At 36.4% G+C, this 25144-nt stretch overlaps 1 protein-coding gene across 1 annotated transcript in view; it reads right to left on the reverse strand.

The window, feature by feature from the left end:
* CYLC1 (cylicin 1) overlaps positions 1-25144 on the reverse strand; it is a 52878-nt gene that overhangs the window by 16320 nt on the left and 11414 nt on the right. The window contains exons 2-3 of the mRNA XM_070366585.1: positions 7724-7777; positions 1673-1713 (exon numbers count right to left, since the gene is read on the reverse strand). Coding sequence (XP_070222686.1) covers positions 1673-1713; positions 7724-7777 — 95 coding nt within the window. The remainder of the gene's footprint in view (positions 1-1672; positions 1714-7723; positions 7778-25144) is intronic.

Genomic DNA, 25144 nt, shown 5'->3' on the forward strand with positions numbered 1-25144 from the left:
AAACTCCAATACTTTGGCCATTTCATGCGAAGAGTTGACTCATTGGAAAAGACTCTGATGTTGGGAGGGATTGGGGGCAGGAGGAGAAAGGGACAACAGAAGATGAGATGGCTGGATGACATCAGTGACTCAATGCACATAAGTTTGAGTGAACTCCGGGAGTTGGTGATGGACAGGGCGGCCTGGTGTGTTGCAATTCATGGGTTTGCAAAGAGTCTGACATGACTGAGTTACTGAACTGAACTGAACTTATCTGATATGTATATTTATATCTGATTCATGTTGCCACGCAGCAGAAACTAACAGAACATTGTATAGCAATTATCCTCCAATTTAAAAAATTAATGAAAATAATAGTTACAGTAATACAAAGAATAGGAATGGAATATAAAGATTAACTTTTTCCTTCCAAACATCTTCATCATCTCCACTACCTTCATTTTGTTTAGATTGCAGAGCATATGACTTCTTCTACAGTCCCCATAATAGCTATTAATAGCACAATAGCATAGTAGCTATTAACAGAGCATCGGCTAAATGTCTCAATTGATTAAGTGCTTAGGTTACTCCTCCTCTAACCTCAATGACATCCCAAGCCATAAAAACTAAGGCCACAGACCCAAATGCTTCATTCAGTTCTGACACCCTTATGGCATTGAAACATGTGTATTATTATATGTGTAATGAATCACCACTCCAGGTTCGATGCATGATACAGGGTGCTTGCGGCTGGTGCACTGGGATGACCCAGAGGGATGGGATGGGGAGGGAGGTGGGAGGGGGTTCAGGATGGGGAACACATGTACACCCATGGCGGATTAAAGTCAATGTATGGCAAAACCAATACAATATTGTAAAGTATTTAGTCTTCAATTAAAATAAATAAATTTAAAAAATTAATAAAAAAAAACAAAAGAGAAAGGGCATGTACACATTTGAGGGCACCCAGAATAGAGTGATCAGGAGGATCAAGCCATCTGGAAGCTATCAAAGGAAGAAAAGTGGGATCGTTTAGATAGTTCTTCTGGAGATTAACAAGAGATGTGATCATTATACTCAAATATTTAAAGAGCTGTTACATAAAAGAGTAGTAGTAATAGTAGTAATAAGATAGCTGCAACTGCTAACACATACATAGCACTTACTATATGCTGGACTGTGTTTTAAGCACTTTATATATATCAAGTCTTAGTCACTGCAACACTTTGAATTAGTTAATATTATTTATGATTGACTCCATTGTACAGATGTAGAAAAATAAAGCACCTAGAGAGGTTAAATTACTTGCCCCCAAATCATAAATTTAGCATAAGAGTTAAGATTCAAGCACAGATAGTTTGGCTCAAGAGTCCATGCTCTTAATTATAATGTCAGAGACTTCTTTGTTTCCTGAGGGAATAACTAGACTCAATGGATAAAATTTGTAGCAGTGCAGGTGGATTTCAACTCAATATATTAAGAAATTTCCTAAAGTTTTAGCTGTTCAACACATGAACTGTCAACTTTTTTCTTTCTGACTATAGAAATACTTTAAACACACACACACATACCAATATTCATGCTTCTCTTAGATTTTAACAAAAACTCAGGGTTTTTTACACTTTATCACATGGAATGGAAGAGACCAGTCATTTTCCCTAAAATTATTTTCAAATATAATTTTAATTCTTACTTGGTATGGAATTATCATATGTTTTGATGGTTATTTCTTGCCTGTTTAAAAAAGAAAATATTTTAATTGAATTTGTACTATGTCTAATAATAATAATAACGACTATTATTACTAAGATACCTTTAATAGTAATGCTGTCAGAAATCTGATGTGTTCTCTGAATTCCATTATCTAAGACTGTTTAACTATAATCCACAATTCCCGTCCTCTAAATCAAGTTATAGATGTATATGACTGTATTTCTCATCAAAACTTGAATAAAAATAGACTATAGATCAAAACTGAAATAAAAACACTTCAGTTAAAATAAATAAATCAATTTAAAAAAACTTGGTAAAGAGAAGGAAATATAATCTTATGGGCATATCTAAATAAACTTACTAATGACAAATTTAACTTAGTAAAAAAAAAAAAACCACTAATTTGAAAAATTCTATAACCTGCAAAATATCTTATTTAATTATATAGAGCAATAAATAAAATTAGTTCCCCTGCAATTTTCTAATGAAAACATCTAAATCAGTATGAACCATATATCTTCTAAATTCACTACATATATTTTGAAGACAACCTACCACATTTTAATATTCTTAGTATTTAAACCACTAATTATCTGTGAGAGGGGAACATATAAATGTTGATCTGTATTTTGAGTTGCTCCTACACATGGGAAAATTGGTCCACGGTATTTTCCATTTGGAAATTACACATGTAATATTGTAATGATTGTGTTGTTTATCAAAGACACACATGGTATAATTTGTTTTTAATTTTAAAATTTGTATCTTTTTAAAATTTTATTTTATTTAAGTATTACTTCCTTATTAATTAGCAGGAACAGTAGATTGTGACCATTGCTAATTCTGAGATTGTACTTGTGTGTGCTAAGTCACTTCAGTTGTGTCCGACTCTTTGCAACCCAGAGTCTCTAGGTGTGGCTCAATCAAGTCTATTTAAAAACTCTCACAGGTTATTTGGACACTCAGTTCTAGTTATGAATCACACTCAGTTCTATGTATGAATTCATGGTCTTGAAAAAGAAAACTTCATAGATTTTTGAAATAGTCCAAGCTTGTGATGTTTGCTTTTTCAAAAAAATAGATCAATGGTCTATTCATTTGTATTGAAACCACATTTATTCTATAGCAGAGCTAAAAGGTTAAATGTCCTGGGATCCTGGAAACTTAATTGTTTGAAACTTTGAAATGCTGGCTGGGTCACTGCCTTCACATACTGGGAAAAATACTTTGCACCTGTATTGTTTTTGACTTCTTTGCTACAGGCTAAAGTAATCTTTTTCAAACTTTCTTTTGAGCACAACTCAATGTGTGTGATATGTGGATAATTCAAATTCTACTGTAATAATATAGTTTATAAATCATGCATAGCCAGACATCCTGGAATGTGAAGTCAAGTGGGCCTTAGAAAGCATCACTACGAACAAAACTAGTGGAGGTGATGGAATTCCAGTTGAGTATTTCAAATCCTGAAATATGATGCTGTGAAAGTGCTGCACTCAAAATGCCAGCACATTTGGAAAACTCAGCAGTGGCCACAGGACTGGAAAAGGTCAGTTTTCATTCCAATCCCAAAGAAAGGCAATGCCAAAGAATGCTCAAACTACGGCACAATTGCACTCATCTCACATGCTAGTAAAGTAATGCTCAAAATTCTCCAAGCCAGGCTTCAGCAATACATGAACCATGAACTTCCTGATGTTCAAGCTGGTTTTAGAAAAGGCAGAGGAACCAGAAATCAAATTGCCAACATCTGCTGGATCATGGGAAAAGGAAGAGAGCTCCAGAAAAACATCTATTTCTGCTTTATTGACTATGCCAAAGCCTTTGAATGTGTGGATCACAATAAACTGTGGAAAATTCTGAAAGAGATTGGAATACCAGACCACCTGACCTGCCTCTTGGGAAATTTGTATGCAGGTCAAGAAGCAACAGTTAGAATTGGACATGGAACAACAGACTGGTTCCAAATAGGAAAAGGAGTACGTCAAGGCTGTATATTGTCACCCTGCTTATTTAACTTATATGTAGAGTACATCATGAGAAAAACGACTGGAAGAAGCACAAGCTGGAATCAAGATTTCCAGGAGAAATATCAATAACCTCATATATGCAGATGACACCACCCTTATGGCAGAAAGTGAAGAGGAACTAAAAAGCCTCTTGATGAAAGTGAAAGAGGAGAGTGAAAAAGGTGGCTTAAAGCTCAACATTCAGAAAACGAAGATCATGGCATCCGGTCCCATCACTTCATGGGAAATAGATGGGAAACAGTGGAAACAGTGGAAACAGTGTCAGACTTTATTTTTTGGGGCTCCAAAATCACTGCAGATGGTGACTGCAACCATGAAATTAAAAGATGCTTACTCTTTGGAAGGGAAGTTATGACCAACCTAGATAGGAAATTCAAAAGCGGAGACATTACTTTGCCAACAAAGGTCTGCCTAGTCAAGGCTATGGTTTTTCCTGTGGTCATGTATGGGTGTGAGAGTTGGACTCTGAAGAAGGCTGAGCGCCAAAGAATTGATGCTTTTGAACTGTGGTGTTGAAGAAGACTCTCGAGCGTCCCTTGGACTGCAAGGAGATCCAAACAGTCCATTCTGAAGGAGATCAGCTCTGGGATTTCTTTGGAAGGAATGATGCTAAAGCTGAAACTCCAGTACTTTGGCCACCTCATGCGAAGAGCTGACTCATTGGAAAAGACTCTGATGCTGGGAGGGATTGGGGGTAAGAGGAGAAGGGGACGACAGAGGATGAGATGGCTGGATGGCATCACTGACTCGATGGAGGTGAGTCTGAGTGAACTCCAGTAGTTGGTGATGCACAGGGAGGCCTGGCGCACTGTGATTCATGTGGTCGCAAAGAGTCAGACACGACTGAGTGACTGAACTCAACTGAACTGAACTGAAGACAGAAAATTTTAAGAGATGAAATAAAATACATAAATTGAAGCTGTAATATGCTATTCACACATTTCAATTGATTATCTTGCATGTGCATCTCATTTTGGAACACACTAGAGAAGGCAATCAAGAAACAATGAGAAATGGGAAAACAGTCAAATATCGCAACATGTCTATCTTGTATATGGGCTTCCCAGGTGGTAAAGAACCTGTCTCCCAATTCAGGACACGAAAGAGATGTGCGTTTGATCTTTTGGTTGGGAAGATTTCTGCCACTGTTTTTGCCTGGAGAATGTCATGATTGGAGAAGCCTCGCAGGCTATGGCCCATAGGGTCACAAAGAGTTGGACACTACTGAAGTGACTTAGCATGCACTGCCTTGTATACAACTGGCCTCAGTCTCACATCATTAGGGCTGTAATATAGTTAAAATCCTGAGAGTTTTTATTCATTCCAAAGTGTACATTTTAGTGCAATAAATGATTGTGTGCATACAGTTTGTTACATAAGTGATCTGAACCTATATTTTGAAATAAAGGGGAAAATTAGTGACGGAAGTCAGAAGAGAATGGAAGTCATATTTAGTTCTAAAAACAAACAAACAAACAAACAACAAAACAGCTAAAAGCCCTGACAATTTAAGGTTTTTATCATAGCACAAATATTTTTCAAAAGTGAGTGTGAAATAGACATTGTTTTTATATTAAAATAAAAAAAATTGTGAGAGTTGTATGGCTAGCAGAAAGTACAAAAATACAAGTAAGAATTCTTCAGGTAGAAGGAAATGACCTAAGATAATACATACTTAAGATAAAAAAAAGAGCATAAGACAGCACATATTTGGGTGCAGAACATGAATATTAAGTATTTACACATAATAATGATAATCTGGTAAGCTTAAAATAAAATTTATAAATTTAAATTCAAAATTGATAGTGGTAATAAAGATTGGTGAAATAATTGGAGTTAAGGTGTTATAAGAAGCTTGATTAGGAGTTGTAAAGACAAATCTGTGATATACTTCTATAAATTAAAACATAACCACTAAATAATAACTAAAATTGTATAAATAAAATAATAGAGAAGGAAATGTAATTAAAATGTTTGATTAATATAAAGGAAAGCAATAAAGGATAAATAAACAAAAACATGGGATAAATAATAAAACTAAAATGATAGGTGTAAATTCAAACATAAAGCTATTACATTAAAAGCAAATGGACTGGGGACTTCCCTGGTGTGCAGTGAGTAAGAATCTGTCTGCCAAAGCAGGAGACACAGGTTTGATCCCTGGCCTCTGAAGTTTCCACATGCTGTAAAACAACTAAGCCTGAGTGCCTCAACTACTGAGTTTGTTTGCCACAACTGCTGAAGCCTGTGCATCTAGATCCTGTGGTCTGTAACGAGAAGCTACTGCAGTGAGAAGCTCATGCCCAACAAGAGTAGCTCCCGCTCACCACAGCTAGAAAAACGCCCGCACGCAGCAACAATACAGCAAATTCTTTACCCTCTGAGCCACCAGGGGAACCCAAGAATACTGGAGTGGGTAGCCTGTCCCTTCTCCAGGGGATTTTCCTGACCCAGGAATCGAACAAGGGTCTCTTGCATTGTAGATGGGTTCTTTACCACCTGAGCTACCAGGGAAATCCAAGAAAGACCCATTGCTGCCAAAAATAAATACAATTTTAAAAATCAAATGGACTAAAATCAACAAGTTATAGAGGTTTTCTGCATAACATTGGGCCTATAATTAACAATACTGTATTTTACACTTAAAAATTTGGTGAGTAGTTCTCATGTTTAATTTTCTTACCACAGAAAACTATATGGACTAAGTACACCACTTAAAACATGAATCTGCACAGTGGATTATAATAAACCTAAAATATAAGAGAACATGATTTTTTTTAATGGAAAAGGGATACACTGTGTACCTTAATGGATAATAAGCTTGTGGAGCTAAACTAATGTCAAAGTTACCTTTAAGATACATAAAGGTAAATAGGAATATTTTATAATGGTAAAGGGGTTAATCCAACAGAAAGATGTAATAATTCTAAATATGCATGTACCCACTGACATAGCTCTAAAAACCATAAAACTATAATTTATAAAAGGAAAAGTAATGTGGAAACTGACAATTATAGTTGGGAACTTCAGCATATTTATTTAAATAATTAATAGAACAAGAAGAAAAGAATATACAGTAGAGATACAAAAAAGTTGAATAACATGACTGACAAAAGTTGGCATAATATAAAGACATTACACCAAATAACTGCACAATACTATACATTTTCTTCAAGTTCACATGGAACATTTAACAAAAAGTGACCATAGGCTAGGCAATAAGCAAGTCTAAACAAGTATCAAAGTACTAAATCATATGGCATATGTTTGCTACTCACAGTTGACTAAAGCTAGAAATCAACAACAGAAACTAAAAAAAAAAAAAAAATCTAAACAATTGGAAATTAAAAATACAATCTATGGATCAAAGAATAAATTACAATGGAAACAAGAAAATATTTTTAAAACATTTTGAAGAGCATAAGGTAAATACAGTATTTAAATATTTGTGGGGTGTAAAAACCTATTTGAAACTTTGGATGTAAAAACCTATTTAAAACTTTATAACTTTAAATTTGTAAATTAGAAAAGAGGAATAGCTGAAAAGTTAATGACTTAAGTATCTAGTTTAAGAAGCTAAAAACAGAACAGCAAAACAAAGCCAACATATATGAGGAAAAAATAATAAAATTATCATCAGAAAGAAATAAAAGATGCAAAAGCTTTATGCTAATGTATTGAAAATTTAGGTGAAATAAGCAAATTCCTTTAAAAAGAAAACATATTAAATCTGAAACAAGGGTTAAGTAGAAAATATGACCCAGAGGGATGGTATGGGGAGGGAGAAGGGAGGAGGGTTCAGGATGGGGAGCACATGTATACCTGTGGTGGATTCATTTTGATATTTGGCAAAAACTAATACAATTATGTAAAGTTTAAAAATAAAATAAAATTAAAAAAATAAATTCAGCATAAAAAATAAAAATAAAGATAAAAAAAAAAAAGAAAATATGGATTGCTATATGTATACTAAAGACATTGTTTGATCATTAAAAACTTACCGACATAGAGAATTCCAGGTGTGGATGTCTTCATTGATTAATTCTCCCAAACACCTAAGGAAGAGAAAGTAACAATTATTCAAAAAATCTTCCAAAGAACAGAAAAAGAAGAATGACTTTTGAATTTATTATATGAAAAAAAACATAACGTTGATACCAAAATCTGATGAGGTCATTAATAGAAAAAAATCACAGACTTATATCTCTCATAAATATAAATACCCCTACCCTTAAACATTCAATCTAATTCAATACATAGAAAGGATAATCTACCACAATAAAGCAGGATTTAATTCAGGTTAGTTTAACATTTGAAATTCACCACATTAACACATCAAAATAAAGAAGGGAAAATTATATGAACATTTCAATATGCAGTCTAACAAATTCATGGTAAAATTTTAGCAAATAAAAATTGGAAAGAAACTTCCTTAACCTGATAGAGGATATTTAAGAAGACTAGAGAAAATACAAATACACAGTGCTGAAGCATTAGAAATATTCCCCTTAAGCTCAGAAACAACAAAAGGATATCTGCTAGTAAAACTTCAATGTAATATTTCACTGGAGGTTCTAGCTAGTGCAATAAGGAAAGAAAAATATAAACAAAATGTCAAGAATAGGGGGAAAAATAAATAAAACTGTTAGTATTTACAGGCAGCATGTTTATGTAGAAAATCCACACAATTAGAATTAATAAGATAATTTAGCAAAATAGATATAAGATTAAATGTGAAAATCAATTATATTTAGGTATACAACCAATTAGAAAATATTTTAATAATACAATTTGTCAGTTCAGTTCAGTTACTCAGATGTGTCTGACTCTTTGAGACCCATGGACTGTAGCACACCAGGCTTCCCTGTCCCTCACAAACTCCCAGAACTTGTTCAAACTCATGTCCATCAAGTCAGTGATGCCATTCAACCATCTCATTCTCTGTTAGTCCCCTTCTCATCCCACCTTCAACCTTTCCCAGCATCAGAGTCTTTTCCAATGAATCAGTTCTTCACATCCGGTGGCCAAAGTATTGGAGCTACAGCTTCAGCATCAGTCTTTCCAATGAATATCAGGACTGATTTCTTTAGGACTAACTGGTTTGATCTCTTTGCAGTCCAAGACTCTCGAGAGTCTTCTCCAAGACCACAGTTCAAAAGCATCAATTCTTTGACATTCAACTTTCTTTATAGTCCAACTCTCACATCCATACATGACTGCTGGAAAAACCATAGCTTTGACTAGACGCAATTTGTCTGCAAAATAATGTCTTTGCTTTTTCATATGCTGTCTAGGTTGGTCATAGCTTTTCTTCCAAGAGCAAGCGTATTTTAATTTCATGGCTGCAGTCACCATTTGCAATAATTTTAGAGTCAAAGAAAAATAAAGTCTGTCATTTTTTCTATTGTTTCCCCATCTATTTGCCATGGAGTGATGGGACTGGATGTAGGATCTTAGTTTTTTGAATGTTGAGTTTTAAGCCAGCTTTTTCACTCTCCTCTTCCACTTTCCTCAAGAGGCTCTTTGGTTCCTCTTTACTTTCTGCCACAAGGGTGGTGTCATCAAAGTATACATAGATGACACCACCCTTGTGGCAGAAAGTAAAGAGGAATCAAATACATAGATGACACCACCCTTGTGGCAGAAAGTAAAGAGGAACCAAAGAGCCTCTTGAGGAAAGATGTACTCTGCATCATGGGCTTCCCTGGTGGCTCGGAGGTTAAAGCGTCTGCCTGCAATGCAGGAGACGTGGGTTCAATCCCTGGGTCAGGAAGATCCCCTGGAGAAGGAAATGGCAACCCACTCCAGTATTCTTGCCTGGAGAATCCCATGGATGGAGGATCCTGGCGGGCTACAGTCCACGGAGTCGTAAAGAGTCGGACATGACTGAGCGACTTCACTTTCACTTTTCACTCTGCATCATGGCATCTGGTCCCATCACTTCATGGCAAGTAGATGAGGAAACAGTGAAAACAGTGACAGACTATTTTTTGGGGGTTCCAAAATCACTGCAGATGGTGACTGTAGCTATGAAATTAAAAGAAGCTTGCTCTTTGAAGAAAACTCATGATCAACCTAAACAGCATATTAAAAAGCACAGACATTACTTTGCCAACAAAGGCCTGTCTAGTCAAAGCTATGTTTTTCCAGTAGTCATGTATGTATGTGAGAGGTGGACTATAAAGAAGACAGAGCACCAAAGAATTGAACTGCAGTGTTGGAGAAGACTCTTGAGAGTCCCTTGGACTGCAAGGAGATCCAACCAGTCCATCCTAAAGGAAATCAGTCCTGAATATTCATTGGAAGGACTGATGCTGAAGCTGAAACTCCAATACTTTGGCTACCTGATGCAAAGAACTGACTCACTGGAAAAGACTCTGATGCTGGAAAAGGCTGAAGGCAGGAGGAGAAAGGGACGACAGAGGATGAGATTGTTGGATGGCATCACTGACTCAATGGACATGAGTTTGAGTAAACTCCAGGAGTTGGTGATGGACAGGAAGGCCTGGTGTGCTGCAGTCCATGGGGTGCAAAGAGTCGGACACAACTGAGGGACTGAACTGACCTGAACTCTGCATATATATTAAATAAGCAGGGTGACAATATACAGCCTTGACATAGTCCTTTCCCAATTTGGAACCAGACTATTGTTCCATGTCCAGTTCTAGCTGTTGCTTCTTGACCTTCATACAGATTTATCAGGAGGCATGTAAAGTGGTCTGGTATACCCACCTCTTGAAAAATTTTCCACAGTTCGTTGTGATCTATACATTCAAAGGCTTTGGTGTAATTAATAAAGCAGAAGTAGATGTTTTTATGAAACTCTCTTGCTTTTTCTATGATCAAACAGATGTTGACAATTTGATCTCTGGTTCCTATGCCTTATCTAAATTCCACTTGAACATCTGGAAATTTTTGGTTCACGTACTGTTGAAGACTGAATGGAGAATTTTGAACATTATTTGCTAGCACGTGAAATGAGTGCAATTGTGTGGTAGTTTGAACATTCTTTGGCATTTCCCATTTTTGGGATTGAAATGAAAACTAAACTTTTCCAGTCCTTTGACCACTGCTGACTTTTCCAAATTTGCTGGCATATTGAGTATAGCACCTTAACAACATCATCTCTTAGGATTTGAAATAGCTCAACTGGAATGCCATCACCTCCACTAGTTTTGTTCATAGGGGTGCTTCCTAAAGCACATTTCACTATACATTCCAGGATGTCTGGCTCTAGGTGAGTGTTCACACCATCGTTGTTATCTAGGTCATGAAGATCTTTTTGTGTAGTTCTTCTGTGTATTCTTGCCACCTCTTCTTAATATCTTCTGCTTCTGTTAAGTCCATGCCATTTTTGTCCCTTATTGTGACCATGTTTGAGTGAAATATTCCCTTGGTAGCTCTAATTTTTTTTGAAGCGATCTCTAGCCTCTCCCAGAAATTCTCTGTTTTCTTCTATTTCTTTGCATTGATCATTGAGGAAGGCTTTCTTATCTCTCCTTACTATTCTTTGGAACTCTGAATTCAAATCGATATCTTTCCTTTTCTCCTTTGCCTTTAGCTTCTCTTCTTTTCACAGCTATTTGTAGGGCCTCCTCAGACAACCATTTTGCCTTTTTGCATTTCTTTTTCTTGGGGATGATCTTGATCACTGCCTCCTGTAAAATGTCATGAATCTCTATCCATAGCTCATCAGGCACTCTGTCTATCAGACCTAATTTCTTAAATCTATTTGTTACTTCCAGTGTATAATCATAAGGGATTTGATTTAGGTCATACCTGCATGTGGTTTTAAGCATTTTGTACTTATGTTAATGACATATAGCATAAGTACAAAATACTCAAAATAAATTTAGAGATATATGTGCAATGCCTCTACACTGAAGGATACAAATCAATGTTAAGATAAATTAAAGAAAACATAAGTAAATAGAGCTATATACTATATTCAGAAGGTTCAATGCTATAAATGTAACAATTCTTCCCAAATCATTCAATGTAATCCCAATAAAATTTGCCCTGACTTTTTGTGATAACTGACTAGATAATTTAAAATTTTATATGGAAATAAGAACCAAGAATATACAAGACAATTTGAAAGATAAATAACCAATGTGAAGGATATGTATTATTAAATATCAATATTATATATTGACATATTTTACCATATATCAATTATTAAAAAGTGACAGCAATTAAGATGATGTATGCAGGTCAAGAAGCAACAATTAGAACCTGATATGGAACATGCACTGATTCAAAATTGGAAAAGGAGTACAATGAGGCTGTGTATTGTCACCCCTCTTATTTGAACTACATGCAGGGTATAATGTGTGAAATGCCTGGCTGGATGAAGCACAAGTTGGAATCAAGATTGCCAGGAGAAATATCAATAACCTCATGTATGCAGATGACACCACCCTTATGGCAGAAAGCAAAAATGAATTAAAGAGTGTCTTGATGAAGGTGAAAGAGGAGAGTTAAAATGCTGGCTTAAAAGTCAACGTTCAAAAAACGAAGATCATGTTATCTGGCCCCATCACTTCATGGCAAATATATGGGGAAACAATGGAAACAGTGAGAGATTTTATTTTCTTGGGCTCCAGAATCACTGTGAAGAGTGACTGTAGCCATGAAATTAAAAGATACTTGCTCTTGGAAGAAAAACTGTGATAAACTTAGACAGCATATTAAAAAGAAGAGACATTACTTTGCAGACAAAGGTCCATATAGTCAAAGCTATGGTTTTTCCAGTGGTCATGTATGGATGTGAGAGTTGGACCATAAAGAGAACTGAGCGCCAAAGAACTGATGCTTTTGAACTCTGGTGTTGGAGAAGACCAGGTTGAGAGTCCCTGGGCTGCAAGGAGATCAAACCAGTCAATCCTAAAGAAAACAAACCCTGATTATTCACGTCCAACTCTTTGTAACCCAATGGACTATACAGCCTATGGAATTCTCCAGGCCAGAATACTGGAGTGGGTCACCTTTCCCTGCTCCAGGGGATTTTCCCAACCCAGGGATTTGAACCCAGGTCTCCCTCATTGCAGGAGGATTCTTTGCCAGCTGAGCCACAAAGGAAGCCCCAAAATACTGAAGTGGGTAGTCTATCACTTCTCAGGGGATCTTCCCAACCCAGGAATTGAGCCAGGGTCTCTTGAATTGCAGGTGAATTCTTTAACAACTGAGCTATCAGGGAAGCAAGGACTTATGTTGAAGCTGAATCGCCAATACTTTTGGTACTTGATGCAAAGAGCTAACTCATTAGAGAAGACCCTGATTCTGGGAAAAATAGAAGTCAGAAGAAGAAGGGGATGATAGAGGATGAGATGGTGGGATGGCATCACTGACTCAATGGACATGAGTTTGAGCAAGCTCTGGGAGATGGTGAAGGATAGGGAAGCTTGGCATGCTGCAGTCCATGGGATCACAGAGTCATACACCACTGAGCAACTGAGCAATAACAAGAAGTATCAGCCTGAAGACAAGTAGCCTACAATACAGACTAAGGAGTTAAAAAAAGAGAGACCTATATAGATATGGTCATATGAATTGTCTCAAAGTTGTTACACATTGAAGAAAAATTAGATTTTCAATAAACAGTACTAATCAACTGGATATCTTCTAGGGGAAAAAAAAAAAAAAAGTGATTCTTGACCTGATCTCACATTACACACTCAAATCAATCCTAGATGCAAAGTAGACCCAAAAGTGAAAGGTAAAAGAGTAAAGTTTCCAGGAGGTAACAAAGGAGACTATCTTAGTGATAGTGGAGTAAATGTTTCTTAAACATGACACAAAAATATATAACCATAATGGAATAGAACGACAGATTTGGCTTCTGTTATCCAGTTATCATTAACTCTAATACTCTTTCTTTTTACAGTAATGGAAATGTAAAAAAAAAAAAAAAAGTATAGAAAAGACATTTGTTCTTTCAATATCTTAAGAGAGATAGTATAGTCATGACAATAGTAATAACAATAATAATTAATATGCTTATTATCCTTTCTGTTTAAAATAGTTGCTGTTTAAAATATGCTTTCAAAGATACTATATCATTTCATATAATTTTACAATTTTTTACTCATTTAAATTTTTCTGAAGTGAAAATTTTCCTTCAAAATTTTCTGTTCTTTTAATATAAATTTGTTTGTTTTAACTGGAGGCTAATCACTTTACATTAAAAAAAAATCTCCATTCTTTTTCAGTTTATGTGTATCTTACTTCAAATCTACCTTTTATAAAGCTGACTTCCTTATTGTCCTATTGTTTTTGCTCCACTTGTTTTCATTCATTACTATTCTTGCAGTTGTATCCCCTGGTAACTGAATGAGTCAATCCTTCAAATTTGAACAAGAAAGTATTATGTGATTTTCATTAATTTATTCATTCAGCTAATTAATATTGAGCATTGTAAAAAGTTGATAAATGACTCCTCAAAGTATTCATATCCAAATCCCTGAAACCTGTGAATGTTGTTTTATATGGAAAAAAGGACTTTGCACATGTGACTAAATTAAAACCTTGTGAACAGGAAATTATTTGATTACCCTAGAAGATACTAGATATAGTCACCAGAGTTCTTATAAAGAGGGAAACAATGGGGTTAGAGAAGAATAAAGCAGTTTGATGATAGGCCTTGTTTCCATTGTGGCCCAAGAACTAGCCTCAACCCCCCTCAACTAGCGTCCAGGAGTCCCTGGAGAACATTGTTTTAGACAATCTCCCACAGATAAGACAGCCTTTGTGGAAGTCCAAATTTCCAGGAGAATGATTATAGGTTATAATGAGAGCAAAAAATATAAATTTGGGTGCTTGGAGAGGGTCAGAGCAATACTTGACTTTATAGACATCATCCCTCCCTTAAGGTAGCACAGTATACTGCTAAAAGAAATCTCCTTGGCCTATAATTTCTCCCATAAGAGACAGTAAGGTTGTGTGAGTGAGCATCCAGCTTCCTTGCAGTGTATGATGCTGTCAAAAAGGATCATTTCTCTGTCACCACATATAGAATACTGAGTCATGAGCAGCATGGATGGAAGCAAGAAGAAGCTGAGAGAGCAGCAGATATGACCCTCCTAGGGCATTAAAGGAAAGTAAATCCTATAGCCCTGGGATTTCTTTGGAAGGAATGATGCTAAAGCTGAAACTCCAGTACTTTGGCCACCTCATGCGAAGAGTTGACTCATTGAAAAAGACTCTGATGCTGGGAGGGATTGGGGGCAGGAGGAGAAGGGGATGACAGAAGATGAGATGACTGGATGGTATCACTGACTCGATGGATGTGAGTCTGAGTGAACTCCGGGAGTTGGTAATGGACAGGGAGGCCTGGTGTGCTGCGATTCATGGGGTTGCAAAGAGTCGGACACGACTGAGCGACTGATCTGATCTGATCTGATAGTGTTGCAAACTACATCATGAAGCCTACCCACAAGCTGCTGGAGATGACTTGCTCAGGAATATCCACAACTGGCCCTCAGGCATCCCCAGAATATCATGTGCTTTATCCATACATACTCCCACCCTGTGGCTGGTTCCTTGTATATATTTTTAATAATGGTGAGTGTGAGCTTTGAAAGAGAGTTAGTGAGCATGCACAGAAAGCTGGCATGAATCTGTGGGCCAAAAAGAAACCACAAATATGAGCTTTGGTTCTGCCACTAAGAAAGTAAAATGGAGACTTTCAGCAGTGGCCCTGGTACACTGTAAGATCGAAAGATGGTTACAAGCTTAAGAATTCTGCTGCAAAAGGGATCAAGAAACAGCCATAGAGGGTCTGAGGAAACCCCAGAACCCCTAGCAGGTCTGATGGAAGGTATTTATCTCCCAAAGAATAGAGGAGGTTACTGCTTCTTCAAATGTGAAGCCAGTAATGTAAGACTTCAAGAAACGTGAAAAATCAAAGAAACATGATACCACAAAAGTATCATAATTATCTTCCAGCAACCAATCACAAAGACATAGTGATTTGTGATTTATCTAATAAAGAATTCAAAACAGCTGTTTTAGAGTTCAATAAGCTACAAGAAAGCACAGAAAGACAATTCACTGAAATTAGGGAAACAATACACTAACAAATTTAACAGTTTAATAAAGTGGTGGAAATCATTAAAAAAAATTCTCAAGCTGAAGAATATAGTGAATTAAATAAAAATGCAATACACAGCAGAGCACAAAGCTGAATAGATCAAACAGAAGAAAAAGCCTAAGAATGGAAAAACAGGACTTTTGAAATTATTCATTCAGAATAGAACAAAGAACACAAATGAAAAAGACTGAAGAAATCCTATGTGATCTACAGGATACCATTAAGAGAAACAATTCATGAATTATTGAAGAAATCTTACAATTCAGAAGAGAATGAGATGGTATATTCAAAGGGCTGAAGGAGAAAAAAGGACTATTACTCAGCTATAAAAAACAACACATTTGAGTCAGTTCTAATGAGGTGGATGAACCTGGAGCCTATTACACAGAGTAAGTGAGAAGAGAAACATCAATACAGTATATTAATGCATATATATGGAATTTAGAAAGACAGTAATAACAACCCTGTGTGCAAAACAGAAAAAGAGACACAGGCATAAAGAACAGACTTGGACTATGTCAGAGAAGGAAGGGGTGGAATGATTTGAGAGAATATTATTGAAACATGAATATTACCATATGTAAAATAGATGACCAGTGCAAGTTTGATGCATGAAGCAGGGCACTCAAAGCAGATGCACTGGGACAACCCAGAGGGATGGGATGCGGAAGGAAGTTCAAGATGGGGGGACACATGTACACCCATGGCTGATTCACGTCATTGTATGGCAAAAACCACACCACAATATTATAAAGTAATTAACTTCCAGTTGAAAAAAAAAAAAAAAAAACACCCTGCCAACAAAGAACATTTTATCTAACAAAAGTTTTCCTTCCTAAATAAATGAGAAAAAAAGAACTCAGACCAAAAAAAAAATTACAGAGTTCATTACCATTAGATGTTTCTTACAAGAAATGAAAGTTCTTCAATGTGAAATTAAAGGATAATAACTGATAACATGAAAAGACATGAATATATTCAACACACTTGGAAAAGGAGTATATAGTCAAATTCAGAATACTTTAATACTATAATATGATTATATGTTAACTTAATCGAAGTTAAGTATTTATCAGTGAAAAATAAACTATAACATTAAGAGTTTTTTTAAACTGATGGAACTGCAAGGCAAAAACTTTTAGTAGATACACAAAAGATAAAGGAAAAGGGGAATAAAAACAACTTACTATGATATTAATCAATTTAAAAAGGAAGGCAGCAAGAGATGAAGGAAGAAAGAAACAAGAGAACTATAAAACAATAAGAAAGAATAACATGACATTAGTAAGTTTTTATTTATTAGTAATTACTCTAAAAGTAAATGGATTAAATTCTCCAAATAAAATACATAGAGTAGCTGAATGAATGTAAAAACAAGACATAACTATATGATACTCACAAGAGAGTCACTTCAGTTTTAAGATCACATATAGATTCAAAATGAAGTGATGGAAAAATATATTCCATACAAGTGGAAATCAAAAGAGAGCTTTCATCAGAAAAAATAGACATTAAGTAAAAAACCATAATCAGAGAAAAAGAAGGTCCTTTTATGATTATAAAGAGATCAATTCATAAGAAGATATAACAATGATAAATATATATTCAGCAAAGATTAGAATACCTAAATATATTAAGTAGATACTAACAGGTCTTTAGGCAAAAATATGCACTAATACAATAATAGTGTGGGACTTCAATACCAACTTGCAACAATAGATAGATTCTACAGATATAAAAATCAATAAGGAACAATTAAATTTGGAATATATTTTATACCAAAAGGGCCTAACAGTCCATCCAATAACATCAGGATACATATGCCTCTGAAGAGCACACAGAACAGTCTCCACAAAAGATCATATGTCAAAGAACATGTTTTAGAAAGTTTAAGAAGATTGAAATAATATCAGACATCTTTTCCAATCACCATGATATTACAAATATTATACAGTATGATTACAAATCTGTAAATGTGACTCTATATTAATAGAATGAAAACTGAAAATCACATAATAATTTCAATAGGCACAGAAAAAGCATTGACAAAATATAACATTCTTCCATATAGAAAAAATACTCTCAACAAATTGGCTATAGAAGAAATGTACCTTAATGTAATAAAGGCCATCAATGGCAAACTCTCATTTTACATTACACTAAATGTTTAAATGTTGAAAGCTTTTCCTCTGTGATCAGGAACAAGTACAACCACTCTTGCCACTCTTAGTCAACATAGTAGAGGAAACCTTAGCCAGAGCAATTAGGCAAGAAAATAAATACACAGCATCCAAATTAGGAATAAGTCAAATTATTTTTGTTTGCAAATATGTGGTCTTGAATATAGAAAGTCTTGAAGATTCTACCAAAAACTATTAGAACTAATCAGCAAGTTCAGTACATTTGCAGGATACAAAACATATAGAAATCAGTTGCACTTTAATACACTAAAACCAAAATATCTGAAAACTAAAGAAAACTATCTGATTTACAAAAGTTTAAAGTAACACAATCCTTATAAATATATTTAGCCAAAGAAGTTAAATAGCTACACACTAAAAGCTATAAGATTTTGATGAAAGAAAATATATAAGATACAAATAAATGGAAAGGCATTTCAAGTTCATGAATCAGAAGAATAATGTTGTTAAAATGTCCAGACTACCAACCAAAAGCCATTTATAGTTTAAATGCAATCCTTATGAAAATGTCAATGGCGTTTTTCACAAAAATTGAAAACACAAATCTAAAATTTGTACAAAACCACAAAAGACTATGAATATCCAAAGCATTCTTGAGAAAGAACAAATGTTGAAGACTCACAGTTCCTGATTGTAAACTACTCTTAAAAACTAGAATGTACTTGCATAAAAAAATTATACAGACTGTTATAACAGAATCGACAACCCAGAAATACCAAGATAAAAAAATGGGGAAAAGATAGCTCTTCAATGAAGCTGAAACTGTTCAGCTCCTAGAAGAAAACAGGAAAAAAGCTTTTTGATATTCTCTTGTCACTGATTTTTTTTTTTTTTTTTGATATGACAGCAAGAAAGTACAGGCTAACAAAAAGAGAAATGAATAAGCTGAAAAGCTTTTTTACAGCAAAAGAAACAATACCAAAAAACAACAACAACAGCCTATGGAATGAGACAACATGTTTTCAAATTGTCTATCTGATAAAGGGTTAATATTCAAAATATATGAGACACTGATACAGCTCATCAGCAGAAATAATCCAAACAACCCTATTTTTTTTTTAAAGTGAGCAAAGAAACTGGAGATACTTTGCCAGAGTATTTATAAAAATGGCCAACAAGTATATGAAAAGATGCCCAACATAATAATCAGGGTAACTAATATCAAAACTAGAGTGTGATATCATCTCATATATGTTAGAATGGCTCTTATCAAAAATAGTAGAGACAAGTATTGGTGAAGCTGTGGATAAAAGGAAATTTGGGCACTTTGGTACAGATGTCAATTGGTATAGCCACTGTGGGCAACAAGAGGGAGGTTCTTCAAAAATTAAAAACAAAACTACCATATTTTTATAGCAACTCTACTACTGGACATATATCTAAAGGAAAAGAAATCACACTTGAAGAGATATGAGACTTATCTATCATCTATCAATCATTTATCTAATTTAGCCATGATAAAGAAGGGAGTTCTGGCATTTATGACAACATGGAAGGACCTTGAGGCATTATGATAAGTGAAGTAAGTTAGTGAAAGACATATACAGTACAATCTCACTTATAAATGGATTCTAAAGAAGCCATACTTAAAGAACAAACTGAGAGGTGGGGGAAAATTCAGAGGTATCATTCAAAGTGTACAAACGTTCAGTTAAAATATGGATAATTTCTGGTATTTATTGTGTTGACTATAGTTAACAACACTATATTATATACTTGAAATTTGGTATGAGAGTAGACCATAAATGTTCTCACCACAAAAAGAAATAGTATTTTTGTGATGTAATGGAAGTGTTAAGTAATCCTACTGTGGTAATTATTTTGCAATATGCATGCATAAAAAATCATCACATTGTACACCTTAAACTTAAACAATATTACATGTTAACTGTATCAGCAAAATTCTGTAATAAAAGGAAAGACAATGAGAATAGAGAAGAACAGAATAGGAGCTATACTTTTGGTGGAGAAAATCCAGCACCCAGTGTTGTGAGTTGATTTGTGCCCCTTATAAAAATAAACACAAGTCTTACCAGTATAGGAGCTATACTTTTGGTGGAGAAAATCCAGCACCCAGTGTTGTGAGTTTATTTGTGTCCCTTATAAAGATAAACACAAGTCTTACCAGTTGGTACTTGTGAATTTGACCTTATTTGGGAATAGTGTCTTTTACAGATGTAATCAAGTTAAGATGAGATAATTCTGGATTAAAGTGGGGCCGACTACAATGACTGGTGTCATTATGAAAAGGGGAAACTTGGCACACACACAGGGAGAGTGAATTTTGTGATGTTGGAGGCAGAGATTGAAGTGATGCATCTATAAACCAAAGAATACCAATGATTGCCAGCAACTGCTGTAACCTAGGGTAGAGGCATAGGCCTCCCTCAGAGCCTCAAGGAGCCAAATCTGCTGACACCTTAACTTTGGACTTAAAGCTTCCTGAAGTATGAGACAATTAAGCCACTCAGTTTATGGTAATTTGTTTTGACTGCCTTAAGAAATTGTCACACTTCAAATTATACTCAGGCATGAGCAGGAAAAGGGCATCTATAATAAAAGAGAAGGCAGAAAATAGGGTTGTAATATGCCTGTAGATTAGTATATATTCAGTAGTGATGATGATGAAATTTTCCCCTAGCTGAGAGTAGGATAGAGTGTAGCTATTATAGATTTGAGAAGAGAGGAAAAAGTGAGGAACACTCATCTTCAAGAATAGGAGAGCTATAAATAGATGATAGAAGTTTAATATTATTGCCAGGTACCATTAACAGTACACTTGCAGTTTGTCATCATAAATATGAATTGAAGCCAATCATCATGGTTACATGTCTTTCCTTAGTCATGTTCAGTTGCAAAAGTGCCACCAACCACTGTGGAGTAATAGGAGAATCGGATTTAACTAAAATTAGGGTTTTTGTTAGCAGAAATGTCAAAAGGAGAGTGGGGAGATGGAATTGAGGCTTTATGAAGGGAAACACTTGTGCTGATTCACCATGAGAGTGTAAGAATCTAAGATAGGTAAGAATTTATAATGGGTAAGAATATTAGTAAAGCCATGGAGAAGGGATTGATGAGTTCAATGATTGTAAATCAATGGTAAGTTTTGGAGGGGTGGAAACATTGTTGGAGTGGGGTTATTAAAGTTACCTGAGGCAGTGGTTGCAGAGTGAAATGCTATAAAGTGAGGTTTTGGAGGGCTATGTATGGAAGTGAGCCATTGAAATTAGATGAAAGGCAAGATAATTGGACATTAAAGATGGCGGAGAAGAAGGATGTGCACTCACCTTTTCCTGTGAGAACTCCAAAATTGAAATTAGCTGCTGAACAACCATCCACAGGAAAAAGTTGGATCCAACCAAAATATGATACCCCACATCCAAGGGCAAAGAAGAAGTCCCAACAAGATGGCAGGAGGGGCAAAATTTCATTTAGATTCAAACCTTACACAGGCCAGAGATGCTTGAAGGGTGCAAACAAAGTCTTGTGTTCACAGGACCTAGGGACCGCACAGGAGACTGAGCCATACCTGCCTTTGAGTGTCTGAGCGTTTCCTGCAGAGGCACAGGTCAGTAAGTGGCCTGCCTCAGTGACAGGATCTCTGACTGCAGAAGGCCTGGGAGGCACGATATGTGGCATCAGACCTTTTGGAGGAGATTGACATTAGCCCCATCATAAAGCCACAGAGCAGAGGACTAACAAACTGGAGAAAAGTAATACCAAAGAAGTTCTTGTAGTGTTACAAAAGTTCTATGGCCCACAACAGATTTCCCAACCTGGGGATCTGGCAAAGGGACTGTGAACCCCCAGGGAATTTGAACGCCAGTGGGATTTGACTACAGAACACCCACAGGACTGGGGAATCAAACTTTTGGATGGCATAAACAAAATCTTGTGCACACCAGGACCCAGGAGAAAGGAGCAGTGACCCCGCAATAGACGGAGCCAGAGTTGCCTGTGAGTGTCCAGGAGTCTCTGGTGAAGGCATGGCTCAACAGTGGCATGCTGCAGGGTAAGGGGCACTGACTTCAACAGTCCTGGGATCCACATGGTGCTGGCATAAGTCTTTTGAAAGAGGTCACCATTACTGCCATTACTCTTACCATAGTTTTGCCTCAGGCCAAAGTACAGGGAGGGGACACAGCACCACATCAGCAGAAAATTGGATTACAATTCTACTAAGCAAGGCCCCACCTATCAGAGCAAAACCCAGTTTGCCCACAGCCAGTACCAAGCAGGGCTTCCCTGGTGGCTCAGACAGTAAAGCATCTGCCTGCAATGCGAGGGACCTGGGTTCAATTTCTGGGTCAGGCAGATCCCCTGGAGAAGGAAATGGCAATCCATTCCAGAACTCTTGCCTGGAAAATCCCATGGATGGAGGAGCCTGATAGGCTACAGTCCATGTGGTTGCAGAGTCAGACACGACTGAGCGACTTCACTTTCACTTTCAGTACCTAGCATCAGGAAGCTTCCACAAGCTTCTTATCCTTATCCATCATAAGGCAAACAGAATGAATAGGACAATTACAGAAAACTAAACAAACTGATCACATACATCACAGCCTTATGTGACACAGTGAAACTATGAGCCATGGCGTGTAGGGATACCCAAGACAGATGAGTCATGATGGAGATTCTGATAAAAATGGTTCACTGAAGAAAGGAATGACAAGCCACTTCAACATTCTTGCCTTGAGAACCCCATGGACAGTATGGAAAAGCAAAGGGATACGAAACTGAAAGATGAACTCCTCAGATCAGTATGTGCCCAATATGCTACTGGAGAAGAGTGGAGAAATATCTCCAGAAGGAATGAATAAGTTGAGCCAAAGTGGAAACAATGCCGAGTTCTGGATGTGTCTGGTAGTTAAAGTAAAGTCCAATGCTGTAAGAACAATAATGCATAGAAACCTGGAATGTTAAGTCCATGAGTCAAAGTAAATTGGAAGTGGTCAAACAGGAGATGGCAAAAGTGAACATTGACATTTTAGGAATCAGTGAACTAAAGTGGGCTGGGATGCATGAATTTAATTCAGATGACCTTTACATCTACTACTGTGGGCAAGAATCCCTTAGAAGAAATGGAGTAGACCTCATAGTTAATAAGAGAGTAAAAATTGTAATCAGTTCAGTTTAGTTCACTCAGTTGTGTCCGACTCTTTGTGACCCCATGAATTTCAGCACGCTAGGCCTCCCTGTCCAATACCAACTCCTGGTGTTCACTCAAACTCACGTCCATCGAGTCGGTGATGCCATCCAGCCACCTCATCCTTTGTTGTCCCCTTTTCCTCCTGTCCCCAACCCCTCCCAGCATCAGAGTCTTTTCCAATGAGTCAACTCTTCTCATGAGGTGGCCAAAGTACTGGAGTTTCAGCTTTAACATCATTCCTTCCAAAGAACACCCAGGACTGATCTCCTTTAGAATGGACTTGGGTGCAATCTCAAAAACGACAGAATGATCTCTGTTTCTAAGACAAACCATTCAATATCATAGTAATCCAAATCTGTGCCCTGACCACTAATGCCAAAGAAGCTCAAATTGAATGGTTCTATGAAGACCTACAAGACCTTCTAGAACTAATACCAAAAAAAGAGATGTCGTTTTCATCATAGCTGACTGGAATGCAAAAGTAGGAAGTCAAGAGATACCTGGAGTAATGAGCAAGCTTGGCCTTGGAGTACAAAATGAAGCAGGGCAAAGGCTAACAGAGTTTTGCCAAGAGAACACACTGATCATAGCAAACATCCTCTTCCAATAACACAACAGACGACTTTACACATGAACATCAACAGATGGTCAATACCAAAATCAGACTGATTGTTCTTTGCAGCTTAAGATGGAGAAGTTTTATACAGTCTGAAAGAAAATTGGGAGCTGACTGTGGCTCAGATCATGAACTCCTTAGTGTCAAATTTAGACTTCATTTGAAGAAAGTAGGCAAAAACAATAGGTCACTCAGGTATGACCTAAAACAAGTCCCTTACGATTAAACAATGGAAGTGACATATAGATTCAAGAGATTAGATCTGATAGACAGAGAGCTTGAAAAACTACAGATGAAAGTTTGTGACATTGTACAGGAGGCAGTGATCAAAACCATCACCAAGAAAGAAATGCAAAAAGGCAAAATGGTTGCCTTAGGGTGCCCTTACAAATAGCTGAGAAAAGAAAAGAAGCAAAAGGCAAAGTAGAAAAGGACACATATACATGGGGGGTTGTAAAAAGCCTTTTTAAGTGAACAATGGAAAGAAATAGAGGAAAACAAGAGTGGAAAGACTAGAGATGTCTTCAAGAAAACTAGAGATAATAAGGAAACATTTAATACAAAGATAGGAACAATAAAGGACAGAAACTGTATGGACCTAACAGAAGGAGAAGATATCAAGAAGAGGCAGCAAGAATAGACAGAAGAACTATACGAAAAAAGATCTTCATGACCTAGATGGCCATGATGGTGTGATCACTCACTTAGAGCCAGATATCCTGGAGTCCACAGTCAAGTGGGCCTTAAGAAGCATCACTACGAACAAAGCTAGTGGAGTTGGTGAAATGCCAGCTGATCTATTTGAAATCCTCAAAGACAATGCTGTGAAAGTTCTGCACTCAATATGCCAGCAAATATGGAAAACTCCGCAGTGGCCACAAGACTGGAAAAGGTCAGTTTTTACTCCAGTCCCAAACAAAGGCAATCACAAAGAATGTTCAAGCTACCCCACAATCACTCTTTCACACACTAGCAAAGTAATGCCCAAAATTCACCAAGCTAGGCTCCAACAGTATGTAAGCCAAGAACTTCCAGATGTTTAAGTTGGATTTAGAAAAGGCAGAGGAACCAGAGATCAAATTGCCAACATCTGTTGGATCATAGAAAAAGCAAGAGAGTTCCAGAAAGACATCTATTTCTGATTCATTGACTATGCTAAAGCCTGTGGCTGTGTGAATCACAACAAACTGTGGAAAATTCCTAAGCAGATAGGAATACCAGACCACCTTACCTGCCTCCTGAGAAACCTGTATGCAGGTCAAGAGGCAACAGAACAGGAAATGAAACCATGGACTAGTTCCAAATTGGGAAAGGAGCACGTCAAAACTGTATATTGTCACCCTGTTCATTTAATTTATATGCAAA

The sequence above is a fragment of the Bos mutus genome, chromosome X (genome assembly GCF_027580195.1).
Source record: "Bos mutus isolate GX-2022 chromosome X, NWIPB_WYAK_1.1, whole genome shotgun sequence".
NCBI classification, from domain to species: Eukaryota; Metazoa; Chordata; class Mammalia; order Artiodactyla; family Bovidae; genus Bos; species Bos mutus.